The sequence below is a fragment of the Strix uralensis genome, chromosome 5 (assembly GCF_047716275.1).
Source record: "Strix uralensis isolate ZFMK-TIS-50842 chromosome 5, bStrUra1, whole genome shotgun sequence".
Taxonomy (NCBI): domain Eukaryota; kingdom Metazoa; phylum Chordata; class Aves; order Strigiformes; family Strigidae; genus Strix; species Strix uralensis.
In genome coordinates, this window is record NC_133976.1 from 69,269,624 (window position 1) to 69,289,739 (window position 20,116).

General features: G+C 37.9%; 1 protein-coding gene across 1 annotated transcript in view; it reads left to right on the plus strand.

Moving 5' to 3' along the window:
• SLC15A5 (solute carrier family 15 member 5) overlaps positions 1-18,687 on the plus strand; it is a 33,343-nt gene extending 14,656 nt beyond the window's left edge. Inside the window, exons 6-9 of the mRNA XM_074869462.1 lie at positions 3,910-4,098; positions 8,385-8,516; positions 16,550-16,658; positions 18,543-18,687. Coding sequence (XP_074725563.1) covers positions 3,910-4,098; positions 8,385-8,516; positions 16,550-16,658; positions 18,543-18,687 — 575 coding nt within the window. The remainder of the gene's footprint in view (positions 1-3,909; positions 4,099-8,384; positions 8,517-16,549; positions 16,659-18,542) is intronic.
• Positions 18,688-20,116: the final 1,429 nt, after the last annotated feature.

A 20,116-nucleotide genomic window follows, 5' to 3' on the forward strand; every position in this document is an offset into this window, starting at 1 on the left:
GCTTTCCTCTCTAGTACTAGAATTTTCATTTGAATATCTAGTATGGGATAATTGTCCAGATGTTTAGTAATTTTATTTATTAAAACCGTAAACTGAAACATACCTTGTTGTACACTCAAAGTAAAGCAAAGAGGGATCTCCAGAGGTGAAGTATTATCTCTTTCTCATAGAAGTGGTACAAAGAAGTCTTCTCTGTTGTGAGTCCCAATGTTTTCAACAGTAAGCGTTGTAAGCTCAGGCTTGAAGATTGGCACTCATTTTGGATAAATTAATAGCCTAGAAGTAATGATGGCTTTAGTAAGGATTGGGCCTCCTTCCTTTGACACTGATGTGATTTTTTTTTTTTAATTTTTTTTTCATTTTCCCCCTAGCCCCAAACCTTTTCTAGGATTTGGAGGGATCCTCTGCAACGCTTTTCTGGTATCAGCTACATCTAGTACCACCAGAAGAGCAGCTTCCATTCTGTGTTCCCTTAAAACTATTCCCTTTAGTAGATACTCTCATTGAACTTCCTACATTTTTTATCTTCCAGCCTGCATTACAAGGCTCAGACAAAAATATTTATAAACTACTATTTTCTCAGTGTGCTACTATTAATTCAGTGCCCCATGGCAAGCAGCACAGTGAGTACTGACACACACAGAGGTATTAATCTGACTAAATTAGCCTAATTAAGAGTGTTATTAAGTTTTATACAAACCAGATGCATATAACACAGCAGGTTGCAATTACCCTAGTTTTTAAAATAACATCTGCATTAAAACACAAAAAGCACATTCAGATAATAATTTTCCTTAAAACCATGGAAATTTCAAGTTAGTATTAATGTTCTATCCTGTTATGTTGAACAGCAGTAGAATATATGCAGTGGTTTATTCTTAATAGCTTCATTTATTAAAATAGCCTCCTGTTAGGGGTGATAAATTACCTGAGGCATAAAAATACCTGTGAGTACAGGGATGGCTTTAGGTATCCAAGTATATGACTGCACCTGCAAATATGGTAGACCTCTAAGTGCCAATATTTTTGCCAACAGTTAATTAGGTTCACAATTATTTTCAGGAACAAAATTGGAAGTATAAATAGGCTGTTGGTGTTAAGCCAGCCTATAACTATATTTTAATTCAAGTCTTGTAAGAGAAAGAAATTTAAATAGTTTTCTGGAAATTTTCAGTAGGTTACGAATAACAGTTTTCAAGGACAAACCATACAGACAATGTTGAACTGAAATATCTGATTGCTCTGTAATAAGGATCTACATAAAAACTGTAATCTATGTTACTTTCTATATAGTTGTTGGTTTATTTGTAAATTAGGTATGATCTAAAAACCATTAAAATCTTAACATGAACTTAGATTGTGTCCCAAATACATTGAGTATCTGGACCTCATTATGAACATGAGTATTTGGTAAACTTAAATTTTTTCCAGCTTCATCATTGTTTGGTTGGGGTTTTTTGGTTGTTTGGGGTTTTTTATATGTTATGCTGCTTGATTTAGCCAATAGTATAGAATTCTGATTCAGCAGAGAACTGAAGGTATGTATCTGCTGGATAGCTGTTAATCAGCTACAGGCAAGAGGCTCTAGCTGAAGTACGTGAGCCATAGAAGTTCTTACTCTAATATTTTTAATGCCTGATTATACTGAAATGTCTTCTTAGTCGTGGGTTTGCTCCATCTAAGAGTGATGTGGAGAATAGCTCTCTGTACAGTACACAGAAGCAAGCCTGCAGTCCAGTGTCTCTGAGGTGATTTGGGAGTTGATGATGACCATTTCTCCCTAAAAGATGTTCTAGTTTGAACAACTGTTAATTCCAGGAAAGCTTTTTGACCTGTTTTACTTGGGATATGAGATCAGGAATCACAAATGTCTAATACAACCGTAGTCTCTAGATAATATAAACAACTGTGTCCTAGAATCAGCCTCAAATGTTCCCAGAACAGCCTGTTCTCCTATAAAACCAAAGCCTCATGTGGTCGTTCCAAACTGCTTGTTTTAAAGAGGACTGAAGGGAGAAGTAGGAGGAAAAACAGGTCTCCAAGGCACTCTGTTTCTTCCTCTGCCACATAATGTCTTACAATTGTTGGGCATTCAGAGGTTACTTTTTCTGAAATGTTTTGGCTTTTAGTAAGGAAAATGCTTAAAATATAACACTGTGTAGTAATATTGAACTGCTTGAGGTTTCTTTTGTACTAACATAATTTTTTACTAGGAGAATTCTTGCTCTAGAAGATTACAAGAATCTCCTTGAGGGCTTTATACCTGGCCTTGATAATGTGCATTGGCTAAAAAATGCTGTTGAATTCCCTCCCATCATCAATTTTCAAGAAATAATTCATTGCTGTTCTTATTAAGCACTAGAGTGGCCTTAAGAGCAAAACAGCTTCCAAGCCTCAGGTTAAGTGGAGGGATGCGTATTTAAAGTTGTGAAAATACAGGAAAACTGCTGGCGGAAGGGTGTGAGAGTTGGCTGCTGAGAGAAGAAACACAGATGCATGCAAAAACATAACAAAGCTAAGGCCATTTAGCTATGTGTTTTCTGCTTCTTCTGTCCTGACACCCAAAGAGACAAACTTTATATATGTTATAAATATAATACGAAACAAAAGTCTTTCACTGTTGATGTCAAATCTAAAAAGTGTAACAATTTGCAGTCATGAAGGGAGACAAGGGTTTGTAAGACAAATGGAAAAACATAGTCCAGATATTTGAGCCAAAACTGTCAAAAGAATCCAAATTCTTACACATGTACCTACTTTATAGACTAAAAATGCTGAGGAATCACAAACTTAGTCAAAATTATTGAGATCGCAAAACATCAAAAGTATAAATGTTTCAGGAGACTTACTTGAAGACTTTGCTTTCTTTATATTTTTCTGAGAAGCTACAACCACTTCATACTGTCAACATCGACAAATATAAAATTTGTGTGGTGTAGTGTACAGTACTTAAAATACATCTGAGTTTATTGGAAGTTTTTATCTTGCATTATGAGACTAATCATATAGGGTTTTTTTCCTGCCCTGTGTGCTTGTGCAGTACTTGTGCCTTCCCACTGAGGCAGGTGGTAAGACTCCATGCGTTGCAGGTGCTGTAATGTATTGAAATGAATTGCAGATCCAGTGTATTATGGATCATGCAGTGATACTTCTTCAGGACAGCTGAAGAAGGCAGGAGGCAACTGTAGTCCAATGGCTTCTGTAAACACTGAGGAAGCTCGAGATTATCTCTCCCAGTAATGCAACTCATCTTCAAATGTTAAACAGTCCAGCAAATGCACTATCCAACAAACTTTCAGAAGTAGTTCAAGGGAACTCTATAGTGGAAAGAAAGGGGAAAATGTAGGAATGATTGATCTCCTTAGGCATGATATGCACTGCTGATCTTTTTCTCTCCCATCTACCATGGCCTGAAGCCTTAGAAATCCAGTATTCAACTGCCTGCACTACCTCTTTATGTATAGAAAACAAATGGGTAAAGCATATGGTGTATGTGTATGTTTCGGAATCTTATTGCTGCTTGAATAGGAATATTACTCCCTGCTTGGTAGTCTTGTTCCTACCCAGTCTCTTGTGATATCTGGAAGGGCTGCTGCCCTTTCTTTCTCTCCTCCTTTCTTACCTTCCCCAATCTTCAAAAAAAGTTCTTGTGACTGCTATTCAGAATATTTCCTCTCTCGTTTATTCTGCGTTTCTAAATTCTGAGCTGGTGTCCATTTGCCATATATTTACAGTTAGGCTCATGGTGTAGTGAGTACTCTTTATTCATGTTTATGTGTCCAGAGAGATGGGGGGGGGGGGGGGGGGGGGGAAGCTTCTTTTGTATCTCCTAGAACTTTGTTTCCATCTAAATACATGATGATCCTGTAACTACAGCGTTAGTGAATGTTCTCTGTGCTCTTTACCCAGTTGTAGGTCAGTTATCTGCTGCACTTTCTGTGATGGTTGCTGGCTTCTCTGAAGTACACCGAAAGCATTTCCCTCAGTTGGAGCAGATGCTTTCTGAGGAGGTTCTCCTGGTCTCCTCCATGCCTTGCTTCCACTTAGCTCCTCAGTACATCCTACTTGGAGTGGCTGAAGCCTTGGTAACTCCCTCCTGTAAGTAAAAATCTAATAGGCTAAAGCAAGAGTGTCCTGATTTGCAGAGAATAATATCAGTTTCCTAAAAATAATTACTGTCATCTGATATTTTATCCCTGGCTCTCTTCCACGGGCTTAATGAACAGATCTGTGCTTTACCTGCCTCAGAGTAGCATAATTTGTCTTGCTGGCTGTAACTCAGAGTGAGCAATGACATTTTTCCAGATTAACTGGAAGGTAACAGAGACTGGTCAGGTCCCTGGGGTGTGTAATCCACCATTCAGCGGGGGGATGATCAGAGCAGTGGGACTCTGGGCTCAGATGTGTGACTGGTCTTGAAGCTGAACCTGCTTCAGGAGGGCTGGACCTGATGAGCTCCTGAGGTCCATTCTGACCTGAAGTCTTCTGTGATGATTTTCTTGAGATGGAACAAATACGCACATGACAACTGAGCTGTGGTCATGGTCTATGAGCAGTTTTTGGACCACAGTCAAAGCAAGGTAAAACAATTTAGCTTAACCCTTTTTATTTGTGAACCCAGCTAATAGAACTATTACGTGTTTTTCACTGACACAGAGCATATGCAGGCCGGTAACACAATTCAACTGACAGGCTAACCTGGAGAATATTGTAGACAGATGCAAAATTTTTGTTTGTGCTCCAATCAGGAGCCATGTGAACATGCCTGCACAGAGCATGATGCCTTAGCTTGTGGCATGGAGCCAGAGATAAACACCCCTGTTCTGCAGAGCTTAGCTCATGCCTGCCATCCGTAAATTATGTAGACACAATCTTGATTGTGAGTCTGAACCTTCTCTCACTTCCATAATTTACCTTTCCACATCTACACTGACATTCCTGAGGCTTATTTTCTTCTGAGGAGCATGCAGAGTGCTTACCAGTGTTTTACCTTGCAGACCTTAAAAAAATGTTAGTATTACAGAAATAATCTAATCAACATCCATTTAAAGAGGCACAGGTATAGTAATTGACTAGCTGATTTTTGCAGGCATTCAATTCTACAGGTTGAGTGTCTATTGTTCCAGTACAACCCCAGAAATGTTCAGATTTTTATTTAAGAGCAGGAAATAACTTCACTGTCTCAGCTTCGTTCTTATAGTCTAAGACTACTGAGAGCTGTGGGTCACAGTCCGTCACTAAAAAGGTAATTTTCCCTAGTTTTAAATACTTAGCACTTTCATAATGCCTCTTTATCCAATAGCTCTGAAGTACTTAACTGAGACAGGTTTCTAGGCAGGTAATGTGGTTTCTAGGTTACAGGCTAAGTGTAACTGAAAACTGTGACCTCCTCTGTTTAGCTTAACAAAAAAAAGGTTAGGAGGTGGCTTGCTTACAGTCTTCTCATGCAGAAGTATGAGAAGAATATTACTGGTAGAATAAGGCTTTTTAATCTAGCATGCTGGGACACACAGAAGTCCAATGACTGGGAGATGACATTAGCCTTTAGAAAAGAAAGCTCTGTCTTGGGGGTGGGTTTTGGGTTTATTGGGTTTTTTAAAATCTTTTTAAAGGATTGTGATTAGAATTTCTTAGGAAGAAAAGTTGTCTTCCCCATTTAAATAAAGATTAAGCATCTTGCTAAGAGCTGCAGTTAGAGGTGAGATTCAAGAACCCAGGTAAATGGGACTAAGTCTGAATTTGAGACGGGCATGTAGAAAACTAAAGGTAGGTGTCTAAAATAGTAGATTACTGCTGAAGTTGATGAGGATGCAGGCCTCCATTCACTTGCCCACACATAGACGTCTGACACCATTTGTCATGTGGTATCTAGGCTTTACACGTGGGGCAAGCAGGCTCTCTACAGTACCTGTGTGACCTCCAGCAGCTGCTGGAGAAGAGCATGGCCTTCCTATGGGTCTTGCATCTTAGCAGACAGCCCTGTGCAGATGGCTAAGGTGCACTAGAGCATTTCAGGCAGCACTGGGCATCTGTATTCAGGCTACTGAACTGAGCTCTAGGTTTCTACTTCAGTCTGAACTGAATTGGTGTTCAGGAACCATTCAGTGGAACTCTATGGACGGTAATGACAGCCTAGACACTTAAATAGTTGTTTCACCTTTCCTGACATTTCGCTGCCTTTGTTATGCAGAAGGTCAAATTCAATTATCATAATAATTTACTTGACCTGAAAGTACATGATCCAAGTTGAAGACAGAAATGTTCACACTTGTAATCAGAGGGAAGGGAGGAGATAGCTCATTTCTGAAGTGCTTGGTTAGAGGAGCTAGATTTGGCATATTGAACTCTTTATCCACATTTGAGCCCTGATACTTACAATTGTGCTTATACAGTAGAATTCATTATCTTGTTGATAGGAGTTTTATATAATCATCTGCTTCATCAGCATCTCTTAGAATAATATCGGCATTTAATGTTTCCCTAGCACTGAGGTACTCTTTAAAAAATAAAACAATGATAAAATAATTACTTTCATCCACAATATTAGAATGTAAGATCTCACAGGTCTCTGACAGCTTGAATTTGTAATCCTAGCTTGGTTTAAACTAGGAAATTACTCTTTTAAAGCCCAATGATTTAAACGAAAAAACACACACACACACACACACCCCAAAAAACCCCTCCACAAAAACCCCCCTAAAACAACTCCATTCTGTGGGGTGATGTTAGCAAGCATTTGCCCCCACAGTACATGAGATTGCTGGTGAAGGGAAGCCAGCTGCTGGCCACTGCAGCTGTGTTACACTGCCAGTGTGCAAGCTGTCTGGTGCCCTGTAACTGCTCTGCCCTACAAAGGGTTAGCAGATTTGCAGTGTTTGCCGAAGTGCTGCAAGAATATCATCTGCCCATCAAGATGTCTCAAAGCACTTAGAAGTGGGAAGCCTTGTAACAAACAGCCCTGTTAGTTAAAGGATATATTGGGGATCACTTCACCCACCGATGAAATGCAATAGTCTCCAGGGTGAAATGCAGCAGCTGTTTAATAGCTCACAGCAGCACCGTGGGAGAAGTGAGGAACGGAGTATGCAATTGAAACAGCAGGGGTAATTTAGGTAAGTAGGATGCAATTACCCAAGCTGAATTTGGCCAAGATGCATGCTTTGCACCCTTGCTTTTAGAAAGGGGGAATAACCAAAAACTTTGCAGGCTTTTAGTGATTCAAATTAGCTAGGACACTAACTGTACAATGTTTCAGACTGTACTGTTGCATCTACAGATGGTGTCCCAGGATCACCCGTTTTCTCTTGGTCTCAGGCTTTTGGTTCCTATTGTGAATGAGGAAAAAATACTGTCCATGGTATTTTTTTCTTTTCTTTAATATGTTTCCAAAGCTCTCATTTGGACATCCAAATTAAAAAGGGTGGAAGATGGTGACTGCAAAGTTTCATTTGTATTCAGAGATGCTTCAGGCAACTCAGCATCCAAATAGGATCCTCTGCTGACAAGTTTCTCAAGCTGGAGGACATTCAAACTCAACTAATAAAGCAGGCTGGGAGACACTGGGTCTTGGAGAGCAAGTGTGGATGAGGGCTCAAGGTGTGAAATTAGGAAACGAGGTTTTGATAATCAGGAAAAGTTACTCAGAAAGAACAACCATCATAAAGACTGTTACTGTAACCTAGTTTAGCCAAATTACAACTGGTGGGATTATTTATAGTCATGCTACAACAGCATGCTACAGCTCCCCCTCACCACCAATGCTGTTGTTTCTTTTGGTTTAGTCTTCTGGCAAGAAGATGAAGAACAGTGTGTTAAAAATTAGCCAGTGACTCTGGGGATTCCTCTCTGGGGAAGAGAAGCATTATCCAGCCTTAAATTAAAGCAAGTTAATCATACAAGTTAAAGTAGAGCTCTGGATTTTTGAAGTATTTACTAGTGACCATGCTGCATTGGCTGTGGCATAAGAGGTCCCCCTGTCCTGCAGTAAATATCACATCTGCTGTCTTCACACTTGCTGACTGTGGTGGTGTGTCTCTTGTCTTGCTATGCCTGAGGTTTTAAAAGATGAAAGCAACTGTCTGGGTGAAAAATCTTTACGTACTTGTGGAATATCAATAGTTGTGTGTGAGATGGTTTGTTACAGAGATTAATTTAAACAGTTTAAATAATCCTTTGTTAATAGGGTACATACTAACATGTCTGATTACCCTTCTGCAGCAAATACGTTCTCTGTGTAAAATATGGAAATTCCCTATTAGAGACACTTTGGATTTTTTTCTCTTATTTAGCCTTCTTTTATTTTTATTTTCTTTTTTATTCTTTGTCTTTTACTTATGATTTAGTTTGTTTTTTTTTTTTAAACGTGTATCTGCTTCCTTTCTAAGGTTCCTTACTTTCATTCTGGCTTGTGCCAGAAAGAATTAGAGGGATTTCCATGCATTTTTTAACTCTCTTTAATGGAGCTGGCTGCTTTATGGGAGCTTTCTTTGTTCAGACAGCCCACGCAGGCACTCAAGGTAAGAATATGCTCATGACCGGTGTTCCTGAGCAGTTTTCTAACATTGATTTGGAGAATTAGGCAGCAGAATTAAGGGGGATGCCAAAGTTTTATTGATTTGCTCTAACAATTAAGATGATATTAAGATAGGAAATAGCCTTCCAGCTGGATTCATCCAATTCTAATGAGTCTTCTTTGTTTTGATAGTTGAAGTAAGTAGAGGATGGCATCTTGAGGAAGCCATCACCTCCAATCTCTATACTTCTGTTCTAGAAGACAAGAAAATAAATTGTCTAGGAAGCACCTTTTTATGTTCATGGAGAACTACATTCATGTTAACCATGCTTACATGGAAGCCTCTGGATATGAGTGCAAGATTAGTGCTTCAAAGAATGGAGAACATGCCTTTCTTTCCGTTCTACAGTGTTGTAGGGGAAAGGAGATTGAGTGTTTCAAAGCTGTCTAAGGAATTTGTTCCTCTAGACCCACCAGTTCTCTTTTACCATCTTATATCTCTCCCTTTGCCCAGCTACTGGAAGAACCAGATTCTGTGACAATATGGTCTCACTGTGGTTTTACCCTTTTGCAGATGAATACTGCAATTCCCAGAGAACTTACTGTTTCAAAAGGAGTTGCTTCAGAGTCAGCCTGTTGAGTATTTCATGTAAACCCTGAACTGGAGATTTTTCTGGGATCCTGACTTTCAAGATAGGCCAAGAGTTTCTTAAAGTCTTTTTTCCTTTCCTGATGAATCTTTGTTTAATACAGAAAAGACTTGTTTCATAAGTGAATTTAAAAAGTAAAGCACTTGAGTTCTTGAATCAAAGGATAGGTATCCCTTTGTTCACATACCTGAAATAGTTCCACTTGCTGAAGGAGTACTTCTAAAGATGCTTTCCATTAGTAAACTTTGTTGTTACTGTATTACAGAGAACTGTTCTTTTATAGAGCACAACTGTTGGCCCTAATGCACAACACTGCTCCAATTACCACGGCTGCAGAATTTTGTAACTGCTCATAGTTAAGTTTTGGGTTGTTCTCTTTCCTACATAAAGAACTGTGTAACTTAAAAACAAGGGGAAGTGTTTTTTTTTTTTTTAAAGTATGACAAGAAATTGTAATTCCTACTTGCAAGATCTGAACAAATGAATTGTTCTTTGACATGCAGTGCTGGTTTTAAGTTAACAATTCAATTAAAATTTTATTACGAAGTATAAAAGCATCACCTAGAGATGGGTAAAAAACAGGAATGCTTACCCAGATGAATCAGGCAAAGACCTATTAAGTACCAGGGCAACCAATGTGGAGAGCAGAGCTCCTTGGATGTCCCCCAGTGGAATAGATTTATTTTTTTTTCTTCATTGTGTAATATGAGTTCAGTGAAACTAACTCTTCAAGAAAGACTGTGTTGATGACTCTTTTTCTTCCCCTCTCCCCAAAGGTATGGTAATTATTAATTTTGATAAGGCTGAAATATTTTGTTTTAGTAAAATTGACATATTTTACTGCAATTTGACTTTGGGTATAATTAAATATTTATAAAATAATTAAGCATAATATCAACATCAAAACATTTTTACTATGCTGTGCATCTATATATGTAATTTATTCCTTTATAGAATATTTTTATACAAAGTGATAGAGGAAATCAATTTTCGCATTTGGTTTGCAATTCAGTAGATTTTTTTTTTGTCTAATTTTATATCAAGGCAATTTATTCTTTTTCTGTAAGTCTGTATGAAAACATTTAATTGATTCAAAAAAGAAAATGTTCATTTCTTGCTAAAAATACTGTTTTATCAGAGCCTTCAAATTCTTATCCTGGCTGGGACCAAAAAGCCTGAACTCTCCAAATTCTCCACAGACTGCAGTTGCCGTGTTCTAACCCTTTTTGCTCAAGATTTTTGAGCAAACTGAAAAAGTTTTCTGGCTAAAATACTTCTCACTTTTATGAAGCTGGGTGGCAAACTTCTCTACTTAGCTTTATAAAAAAAGGTGTAACTTATGTCTTTATTTAACTTTGTCAGATCTGCTGTTCCTGTAGATGCAATTGACCACACCATTATCTTGAGCAAAAGTCACTCTTAAATTTCCAAGTGATTCAGTGACAGTCTGTATTCAGATTACGGTGCTGTAATGGGACTGAATAAGCCCCTAAATAAGGGAAGTCCTCTGCAAAACTTGAAAAGCTTTAGAGAAAATATAGTGAAAAATGTTTAATGTTTGTTCTGTTGCTTTAGTTAGTAGAGATTACTTTCCCTATTAGTATGTAAACAACATATTATTGGGCTCTCGCATTTTATTTCTAAAAATAAGTGGAATCTCACTGGGTGTCTCTTTCCAAGTGTTGCCTGCTTGAATTAGGTTAATTATTCCAAGTCACTACAATTCATGCAATTCACAGCTTGTAAATAATGGAGATATTCCTGTATCTTAATTTGTTAAAACACTTCAGACTGAAGACTTAGAGTATTCCTCTACTCATCCCAGCTAGACTTTTGTTGTGCTGACTCATAAATCAAAGTAGGCTTGGGATCAGACTTCTGGTGCTGGGTATAGACTATAACAAAAACAAAGAGGCGTTTAGGCTTGGTTTTGTTTTTCTTCTAGTTTGATAGGAAACGTTACATACAAAATTCTATTGTTCCATCTGTATTTTTTCCAAACTCTTCCATTGTGTTCTTATGGTGTTCTTTGGTGTTTGATGAAAAGCTTAAGATCAGCAAAATAATATTTTTTTAATTTATAAAACTTAATGGTTACCTACTTCTAAAGATGACAGCACCTCAGAGAATAAAATTGTGACCCCTCTTAGGTCAAATTAAGGTCAAATGACACAAGTTAAGCTCTCATTACTTATATTTGGGGTTTTTTTAGCTCTGTTTAAAGAGCTTGTAAAACGTTCGATAGATGGACAATTTATGGAACTGGGAGTAAAGCAAACCAACCAAAACTTTTTTTTTCCCTAAAAAGCTGAACTCATTTGTTTATATTGGAAAACCAAAGTCCTTTCTCTTTTGTTGAAAGATGATAGTGTTTGTGCAATGGTTTTGTAAGATTTAACAAGGTTTAGCATGCACATGTTGAGCTATGGGTGCTTTTGTCTTGTCCCATGATTCTTGTTTCACTAAAACCTGAGCCAAGACTATTTCTGGTTCTCCCATCTCTAAGCAATGAGACCATGCCTGCCATGAAGCAATTCAGGATACAGTGAAGTAGATCCTCCAGTGTGTATTTTGAAGTGCTGAAGCACAGAGGGTGTTGACAAAATTTAAACATTTTTATATCCTATTTCATGTCACTAGTTTAGAATTTTATTTGGGTTTTTATTGGCAAAGTTGATCAGATATCAGTCACAGTCAAAGCTGCATTAATCATTTTTAACGCATCTATGGAGGATGGTGTGAATATGATAAAATAAGACTTTTTTTAAAAAATCTGACGAGTGCAAACAGATGACGGGTGACAGTGATATTTTCAGTACAAGCTGGGAAACTGATTTCTTTTGGATCTCTTACCTCTCCTAACATTTTAATGGAAGAAGATGCAAGACAAAACCTGTCCTCCTATGCCAATCATTTCAGAATACATTTCTCTAAAAATATTAATGTAAATATGTATGAAAGAAAAAAAAAAAAAAAAAGGTCAGAGGAAAGAGACTGCCCCAGACACAGTTTTCCTTCTTGTATTTTGAGAACTAGGATTTTTTTGTGTTTTTTTTTTTTTTCCAGTTTGGAGCCTTGTGTGGTTCTAAATACCAAAGATGATAAAGCTAAAGCATATTTCTTGCAGTCCAGATGGTGGTGTCCACTGGTGCCTACTTAGCTAATAGGGATTAGAGGCAGACCGAGACTTTAATTTGGATGTGATTAAACACTAAATATATGCCCACTATCTTGATGAAATGATGGAAGGCAATACAATCCTTTTCTAAGATATGAATTAAATTTTTCTATAATCATAGTCTATGTTGCAGGATAGCTGTAAAAAATGTGGTAATCATACAGAATAGGCTAACTTCTGGCATGTGACTGTTTTGCTTTGTCTTCTGTGTTTTCCCAATACTAAAATATGATGGTGTTATTCAGTAAATGAACTCATACCCAACTTTGGGCTTTGTTGTGAATCCATTGAGAGCTCCAAGGGTGCCATCATAGTAACAGATACCTTGTGTGCACTACTATATGTCAAAGACTGGTTTACAGCCCTTTCCACATCTTTTGATGGCTAGTATTGCCATCAGTTTGTTGCTGCCAGTCATCCACCAGAAGCAGCCCAGGAAAGTGTGTTTTTCTGTGTCCTAATCCCTGCTTCACCTACTTTTCTGCCTGTGTTGGTAGCATCAGGTGTTTTCTCCTGGTATTGTATAATATTCCTCCTTGTACTACCCGAGCGTTTTTGATGCAAAATTGATAGGACTGCCAAATGTCGGTGGAAGTTTACCAGGCACTTTATTTCAACAATGTATAGTATAGCAGGCTTGAGGAACTGACTCTGCCTAGACTTAATCTTCTAGTTTGTTCTAAATTTGCCATGAAATGCATAACCAATTCACCTCTAACCAATAAGAAAAGGCTCTTTAAAATATACACAGCTAAAGGAAACTTCTGATTCTCTGGGGTGATTCATGCTACAAAGTATTTCCATTGTTGGAATAAAAATGGAAATCAGGAGCTTGTTGTAGAAAGTTAATTCCCAGTGAGCAATTATCTATGTGACAAACCAACCTTGTAATTGGCACTTCTGTTGGCAATCTCCATAGAAAAGTAAAGGATTGACAGAACCCAAAGGCAGTGTCTTTGGGGGGAAAGTGAATTGCTAGCATATTGCATGCTGATTCAAGGATGAGAAAGCGCTGGACTCTTCAAACGCAGTAGTGCCCAGGGCGTCTTACTCCAGCAAAAACAAACAAACTGTCTCAATAAATTCCTGATTTTCATGACTGAGAGTATAATCCTGAAAGTGTGAACCCCAAATCCAGTCAGTGGAGGGTGCTGGAGTCTGCAGACAGCTTGTGGAAGGTGTTAGTGGGGTAAAGGGTGAAAGCCTCTAGAGGGAGTTTTGTTGCCTGAAACACATGGTTGATGTTTTAACACTGGGGGGTGTTCTCCCAAGGCTTCTTCCCAGCAGAGGATTGTCCATGCAGTGAGTGTAAGTATAAATAAATGTAGTCCAGTAGTTCAGGTCTATCCCCTCTTTCATGGAAAACCAACTTCCATTTAAAAATGAAAAGAAGAAAAAAAAAAAAAAAAAGAAAAGAAAAGAGAAGTAAATATTTTTGACTGAAAATAGGAAATTATTAGATTAATCTTTGCTATATTCACTAATGAAAATTCATATTGGCAGTAAGATAACAGTCTAGATATCTCTAGGATTGCTGCCACCCCTATTTCTCTTGTAGAGAAAGGCATCCCTGACACACCTTGTTTAACCTCACCGAAAGGAAAAGAAAACCTTGCTGCTACCTCTTGCTTTGGATAGAGCAGTAAACTAGAGAGTGTGCTATGGGCACTGGAGTCTTATCATGCCCAATCTAATTTTGACCCTGCCTATGCTGTTGCTCATTTATACTACAGGATTTTCTAAAGGCTTTGTGTCGTTATCCTGGCCTCATTGTTTAAACACTGGCAATTACTAAAAGAAGCACAGAGGAGACAGAGCAATGATCTTTGACCCAGGCTGTGGAGGATACCAGTGGTGAAGTGGGGGCAGAACCCAGATCTGCTTGCCAAGCTGCCCTCCCACCCTGATAAATCCAACCACTTTCAACACTTCAATGTGGTGCCTTTGCTAGCATTAAGACAGTTTCAAAGGTCCATTTTACTACGTTCTCTTAGCAGCTGCTAAATTCATACCTTTTTTTTTTTTTATTGCTCAGTGCTATTTTTAAGTACATATTTTCTGTTCAAGTTCCATTGTAACACCATTCCATTAGGAAGCTCCTGCTGCTCATACAGTTAGCCTACCCGATGTAAATAACCTAGCAGACAGTGTGAACTCTGCTTTGACAAGCTGTAGCACCGAACCCCATGCATGCTTTCTCTTTCATCAGATACATACACTCTCTCTGCGACTTCTATTGGCCACTGGGGGATGTGAAATGAAAAACTACCTGATTGTGAATTATGACAGTAAAAGTTTATAAGCTACTAAAATGAAGTTATAGCACCTAGGAGCTCAGTCAACTGACAATGTTAAATGATACGTTTTAAAACTCACTCTGAGATAATGCTACAAAAGGAGTTGCACACGCGGAGGTGAGGTGCTGCTGCTCTGTGACAGGCAGAAAGGTAACGTGGCATGGAGCAAACTGCGGAGGAGTTAGGGAAAACTGCTGCACTGATGGCAGTTCCTTTCTGTTAATCCCAGGAGAGCTAAAAGTAACTGCTTTGAAAAGAAATGTGTTTACAACTCTGAGATGTGGAAGAAAAGAGAAAAATGTAAATATATGTATATGGAGTGGGGTGGGGTGTATCCTTTGACTGCTGGCTCTCTTGGGCTGTGGAACTGCTCTTTCTCTCTAATTAGACCGCTTTGACAAGATAAGAGTGACACTGGATGGCTAAAGATGTCATTAGTGGCCAAAACATCAGTTAAGGCTATCAGGTTTGTACAGCACAGCTATGGCAAAGAAGGCTGTTTTTTCTCCTCTCCCTTTTAGTTCATTCAAGTGGTGAATAGCCACTCTATTTAGATGGGTAGGATTTGGTACCAGACTTTGAGGGAGCAAAGAAAGACAACTTTGGGCACGTTGATGATGGTGTTTCAGTTCAGATCAGGAGTGTGCTTTTGATCTGAATCTCTGATTTGCATCACAGAGTGATCTTGGAGCACAAAAAAACTGCATTCCTTTTGGATGGAACTAAACCCAAAAAATGCTCATGCCTGATGTGTTCCAGCTGTTAGTGGGAACTGATCTGATGTGAAGCCCCCTGAGCTGTGCATGGTGTGGACATCCTGTTCTTAGCACCCGCTGTTTCATGCTCTGTATTTGCTCCTATTATACTTCACTACTTGCTAATGAAGACAATCCCTCTTTCATCTTCAAAGGCGATAAATATCCTGTATGCCCAAATAGTGCACAAGGTCATTACAGCACTGTAGAACACTCTCTGATATACTATATCTACTGTAGCTTCTTTTTCAACCTTGGTTTTATGTTTTTGCTCTAGTTGACTCTGATACTTCAGGTACTGATTGTCTTCAGATGCAGACTGACTGGGGCTGTCTTTCTTTTAAGCATATTGATTTCCACAGGTATTTACCATCTGAGCTTGTTTGCAGACAGGTTGCAATGGACAACACTGAAAGCAAGACAGTTGCAAACTAAAGCACATAAGAATACAGGCAGGGAAGATTCTGGGTGTATATAGGTGGTACTGTCCTCTGCTGAATGGAGTTTAAGCTGCCAAAATGTCCCAGACAATATTGCCAAAAGCCTTGGTAGAAAAAGGTCTGATTCATGCAAATAAATGCCATGTGCAAGACAAGGACACGTTGCAGACTCACAGCTAAAGACAGCTATAAAGGAAGATAAAGTAAAATGTCAGGTAGCATCTTGGTAATGGAGCACCATCCAAGGCACTGAACAAATGCTTTTTATGCATTTTTTTTTTTTCTTAAGAAGGGCCTATTAAAAGCATGAGAGATGTGCATAAGGATTTCTACAGACTACCTTAATTCTAGCTCTTCCTAAATTTTTCACATTTGACATTCGTCTATGTGCACAGGATAATATAGTGGGAAGATGGCCCAATCATTATACTAGTATCTGTGCAGAGTTAGGTTTTCCAGTACACTTCAGATTTGTTAGAAAAGTTATTTAGTTTCTCTAGATCTCTATTGCCTGTCTGCAAAGCAGGAGCAAAGTACACTGTAGATTCAAAATAACATAGATGCTGTGAGAATGAAGTCTGTATAAATAGCTACAGAGGGGGTTCAAAGCACCTGCTGTGATTGTGTCTTACACAAAGTTATCTTCGTGTCTTTCATGTGAGCTGTGTCTCATCCTGCAATGTAAACTAATTCTGCTTCAAATGTCTGCTTTGTCAGGCAACTGGTTTCCACACTTGCTGCATGAAGGTAAATTGGAGAGATTCTTCTTCTTCTTGGCTTCCTTAATGATGGTGAACACCCTAGGGTTCTGGACCATCGCGCACAGGTATGTGTGAGAAAATGAAAGCTTGATGTTTCATTTGTAGATACGGGTAGAAAATCTTGCAAAACCTGTAAACTAGTGTGTAATAAAGAATTGGTAGTGATAGATCATATGTTATCCTTCAGGGTTCAGACTTCAGTATTTTTCATCTGCCTTGAGAAGAGAGATTTCACAGTTAAAATTATGTGGTAAGGTTAAAGAAAAAAACAAAACCAACTGATGTAATTAGCCTTAAATATTTAAGGGGTCTTCTTAGTATAAAAATGCCTTGAAGAATGAAGAGCATCCTGTTCTTTACAGAAAGATGTAGATAGGTTATGGAGTTTAGACCACAGCATCAATGTATCTCAGTCATGGAACTGACCTCCACTGCACTTGGCTTTGTACCAATCTACAGAAAACGTTGCTGTTATCTCAATGAGCAAAGAAGGATTTCTATCTTTAGTATAGGACAGTAGGGGAATGGGTTGCAAGAAAAGAGCAGACCACTACTGGTTAATGCTGTATGCAGCAGTTTCAACAGAATAACACTGAAATATTTTCTGATACTCTACTGGGCAATGAGATAAAAGCAACTTTCTGCTGGAAGCAATGGAATTGCTCAATTAGCCCCCCCACAGGAAGCAATTTAATGCCTATAGAGCCTAGGTTTAATGCCTGTATGTTGCCTGTAAAATGCAAAGAACTCACAACTGCAATTCCTTTTTACATCCAGGGTGGTTTGAAAGTTGTCCTGCTTTCTGTATTCCGGAACATTAATCATAGTTAACTTTCTGTTGTCAGTGTTATACATAATTCTCACAGCCAAGAACAGGAAGGGAAGCAACCTGTGTCACCAGGAGTGGGAAGGTTCACGTGTGAGTGGCATTCTCTCTTAGACATTGGGCTGCAGTTCTAGGGAAATCCGTCAGAAACCTTGATGAATTAATGATTTGATAATTGAAATAATAAAAATTTTCCAAAGGCAGTGTACTTGTAGAACTCTTGAGAAAAATACTGCTTTTCCTATTATATATAGCACTAACTCTGCAGCACCAAAGATAACCATAGCATCTTGTCAATAATTTCAATGTAACCCGAGACACAAGTGTCCGTTTACTCTGGTGACTAGTTCTTAATTCTCTTGTTCTAAATGTGACCTGAGTCATGATTAGGAAAGTTTCTCCTGCATGTAGTTTGTCTTCCTTTTATAAAATGGGATTTTATTCTTCTGTAAAATGAAATTTTCATATGTGACATTTACTGCTGAAAACTAAAAGGTTTTGGTTATCAAAAAGTGGCCATAAAATTGCACTGAACTCGACAAATAATTTTGTCCCAAATTAATATATTTTTATGAGGAAATTTGTTGACCTCCACTCTTCCTAAATAAAAGAAAAATTTTTAAAAATTTTAATTCAAATTGGTATTTTACTTCAAAATAAAGGTACCTAATTTTTCAATAACACAACTAAAACCTACATGAAATATGTTTTCTGAGGTTGAATGTAACTGTTTCATTTTGTGCTGAATAATTCTCCCAGAGAGGAGAAAAAAGGGTGAGGACTATTCAAATAAACACTGATTTAGTGGTGGTGGTAAACTCTGAATTAGAAAAAAGATACTAAAATTTATCTGAGGGAAAAAGTATGTTTCTTTTTTTTAAATTTGTTAAAATGACACAGTACAGCTGTTATTATCATCTGCATCCTGTTTGGCACTTCTCATCCTGAAGTTCTGAAAGGTTCTAGGAAAGTGCCTATCACTATCTTATGTTTTTGGCTGCTTAGAAGTCCAGGACTCAGAAGGCACTGTAGCTTGCAATATATTACCTAATAAACAATGGGTGAAGCTAATTCCAGAAAGGATAATCATTTTAGTATTTTCCTTCCCTATCCTCCCTCCCAGATACAACAATCTGAATCAGGAATACACCAATGAATTCAGAGGAAGTCTTCCTGAAGAAAAACTTTTGAAGCATGAAAAAGCCATCAAGCATTACGATAGTGTCCTGGAAAGTTCTCCCATTTTGTGTCCTATGGAGAAAACCTGATGAAATTTCACTTGTTTGACTAAATTTTGATTGCGTTACCAACTAGGTTTCTAATGAAAAATTACCTAGCATACTTAAGTGGAACAGTCAATGTATTTATGAATTATCTTAGGAATAATAATTTTATAAATAAGCTTACAAAGTAGCAGTCATCAGCATTTGAACCTGCAGAATGCTGCAGGTTGTAATGCATGTCGAGGACAATGAGAGCTCGCTGCTTGGAATGGTGGATGAAGAGAGGCTTTTAATCTCTATAGGGAAATAGATAGGTATCCATGTGTATTTGTGTATTTGTACTTAGAAATAGTTTAAAATTAATAAACTCATGTATATGTTTGTTTAGCAAATTACTTTGTGGCAGTATAATTTACAAATAATTTTGGAGTCTGGTATTTGCTGGTTGATGCTTGCCAAGGTGGGAGACTCGTGTGCTATTCTTGGCTCTGCTACTTATCTGCTACCCAGCCTTCAGCAAGTTGCTTCTTTACCTTAGTTCCCCCATCAGTAAAATGGACACAGTCGTACTAACCTTCTTTGTAAATTGCTTTGAGATCTACCAAAAATATACTAGATGCTGAGGCATCTAGTCTTTTATTTGACAGGAGCACTGTGAGATTTGACATTCCGAGAGGGTGATATAGAGAAAATTGCTAGTAAGTAAACTGGAGACTAGCATTTATTTACATCAAAATTACTAATTGTAGCTCAGGTAAAGGGAATTAGATAAAGAAGATCAGGAAAGGGTAGATGCTGTTGGAAATGAAAGAAAAAATTATTAGTAAAATGCATTCCACTTTAAAGATCTAAACAATGTTAAACATTCTCCAAATTGGCTGACTTGGGTGTTGTGAGCGGTGCTAATCTAGCACTTAACATTTTATTTTTTTAAAGTTGTATTACTAAAAAGAGTGAAGATAGAAGTGGAGTCTCTATGTGATAAGGAAACATATTGAACCCAAAATCTAAAAGAGCATTTTGATATCAAGATGTTCATATTAGAAGTGGTTGTCAAATCAGAATGCTTGCTAGATGTGACAAATGCTCTACTGCAGAAGAAACTACATTAAAGGAATATAACACACTCAAGTGACACAGGGTAGTTTGTGCACTGGAACTATTAAAGGGCTGGTAAAGGGAATCATCTCTCCACCGTTAACCATATTTAATGCTGTAGCTTTGGGTTGGGTGTTGCAGGAAGGGGAGCAAAACATTGTAAATACATCTAAAAAGTAGGAAGGCAGGCAATCAGGAGCTGTTAGTTTGATCTCACTATTACTTAAGGCTTTTTTAAAAAAATTACAAGAGATTATTTGAAGTCATGAGACAGAAGAAAAATTTATTAAAATGCAACACAGATGTATCAAAGGTAGATTTGTGAGACTACCTTAATGTCTGTGTGTAATGAGAATTAATTTTCTAAACAAAACGT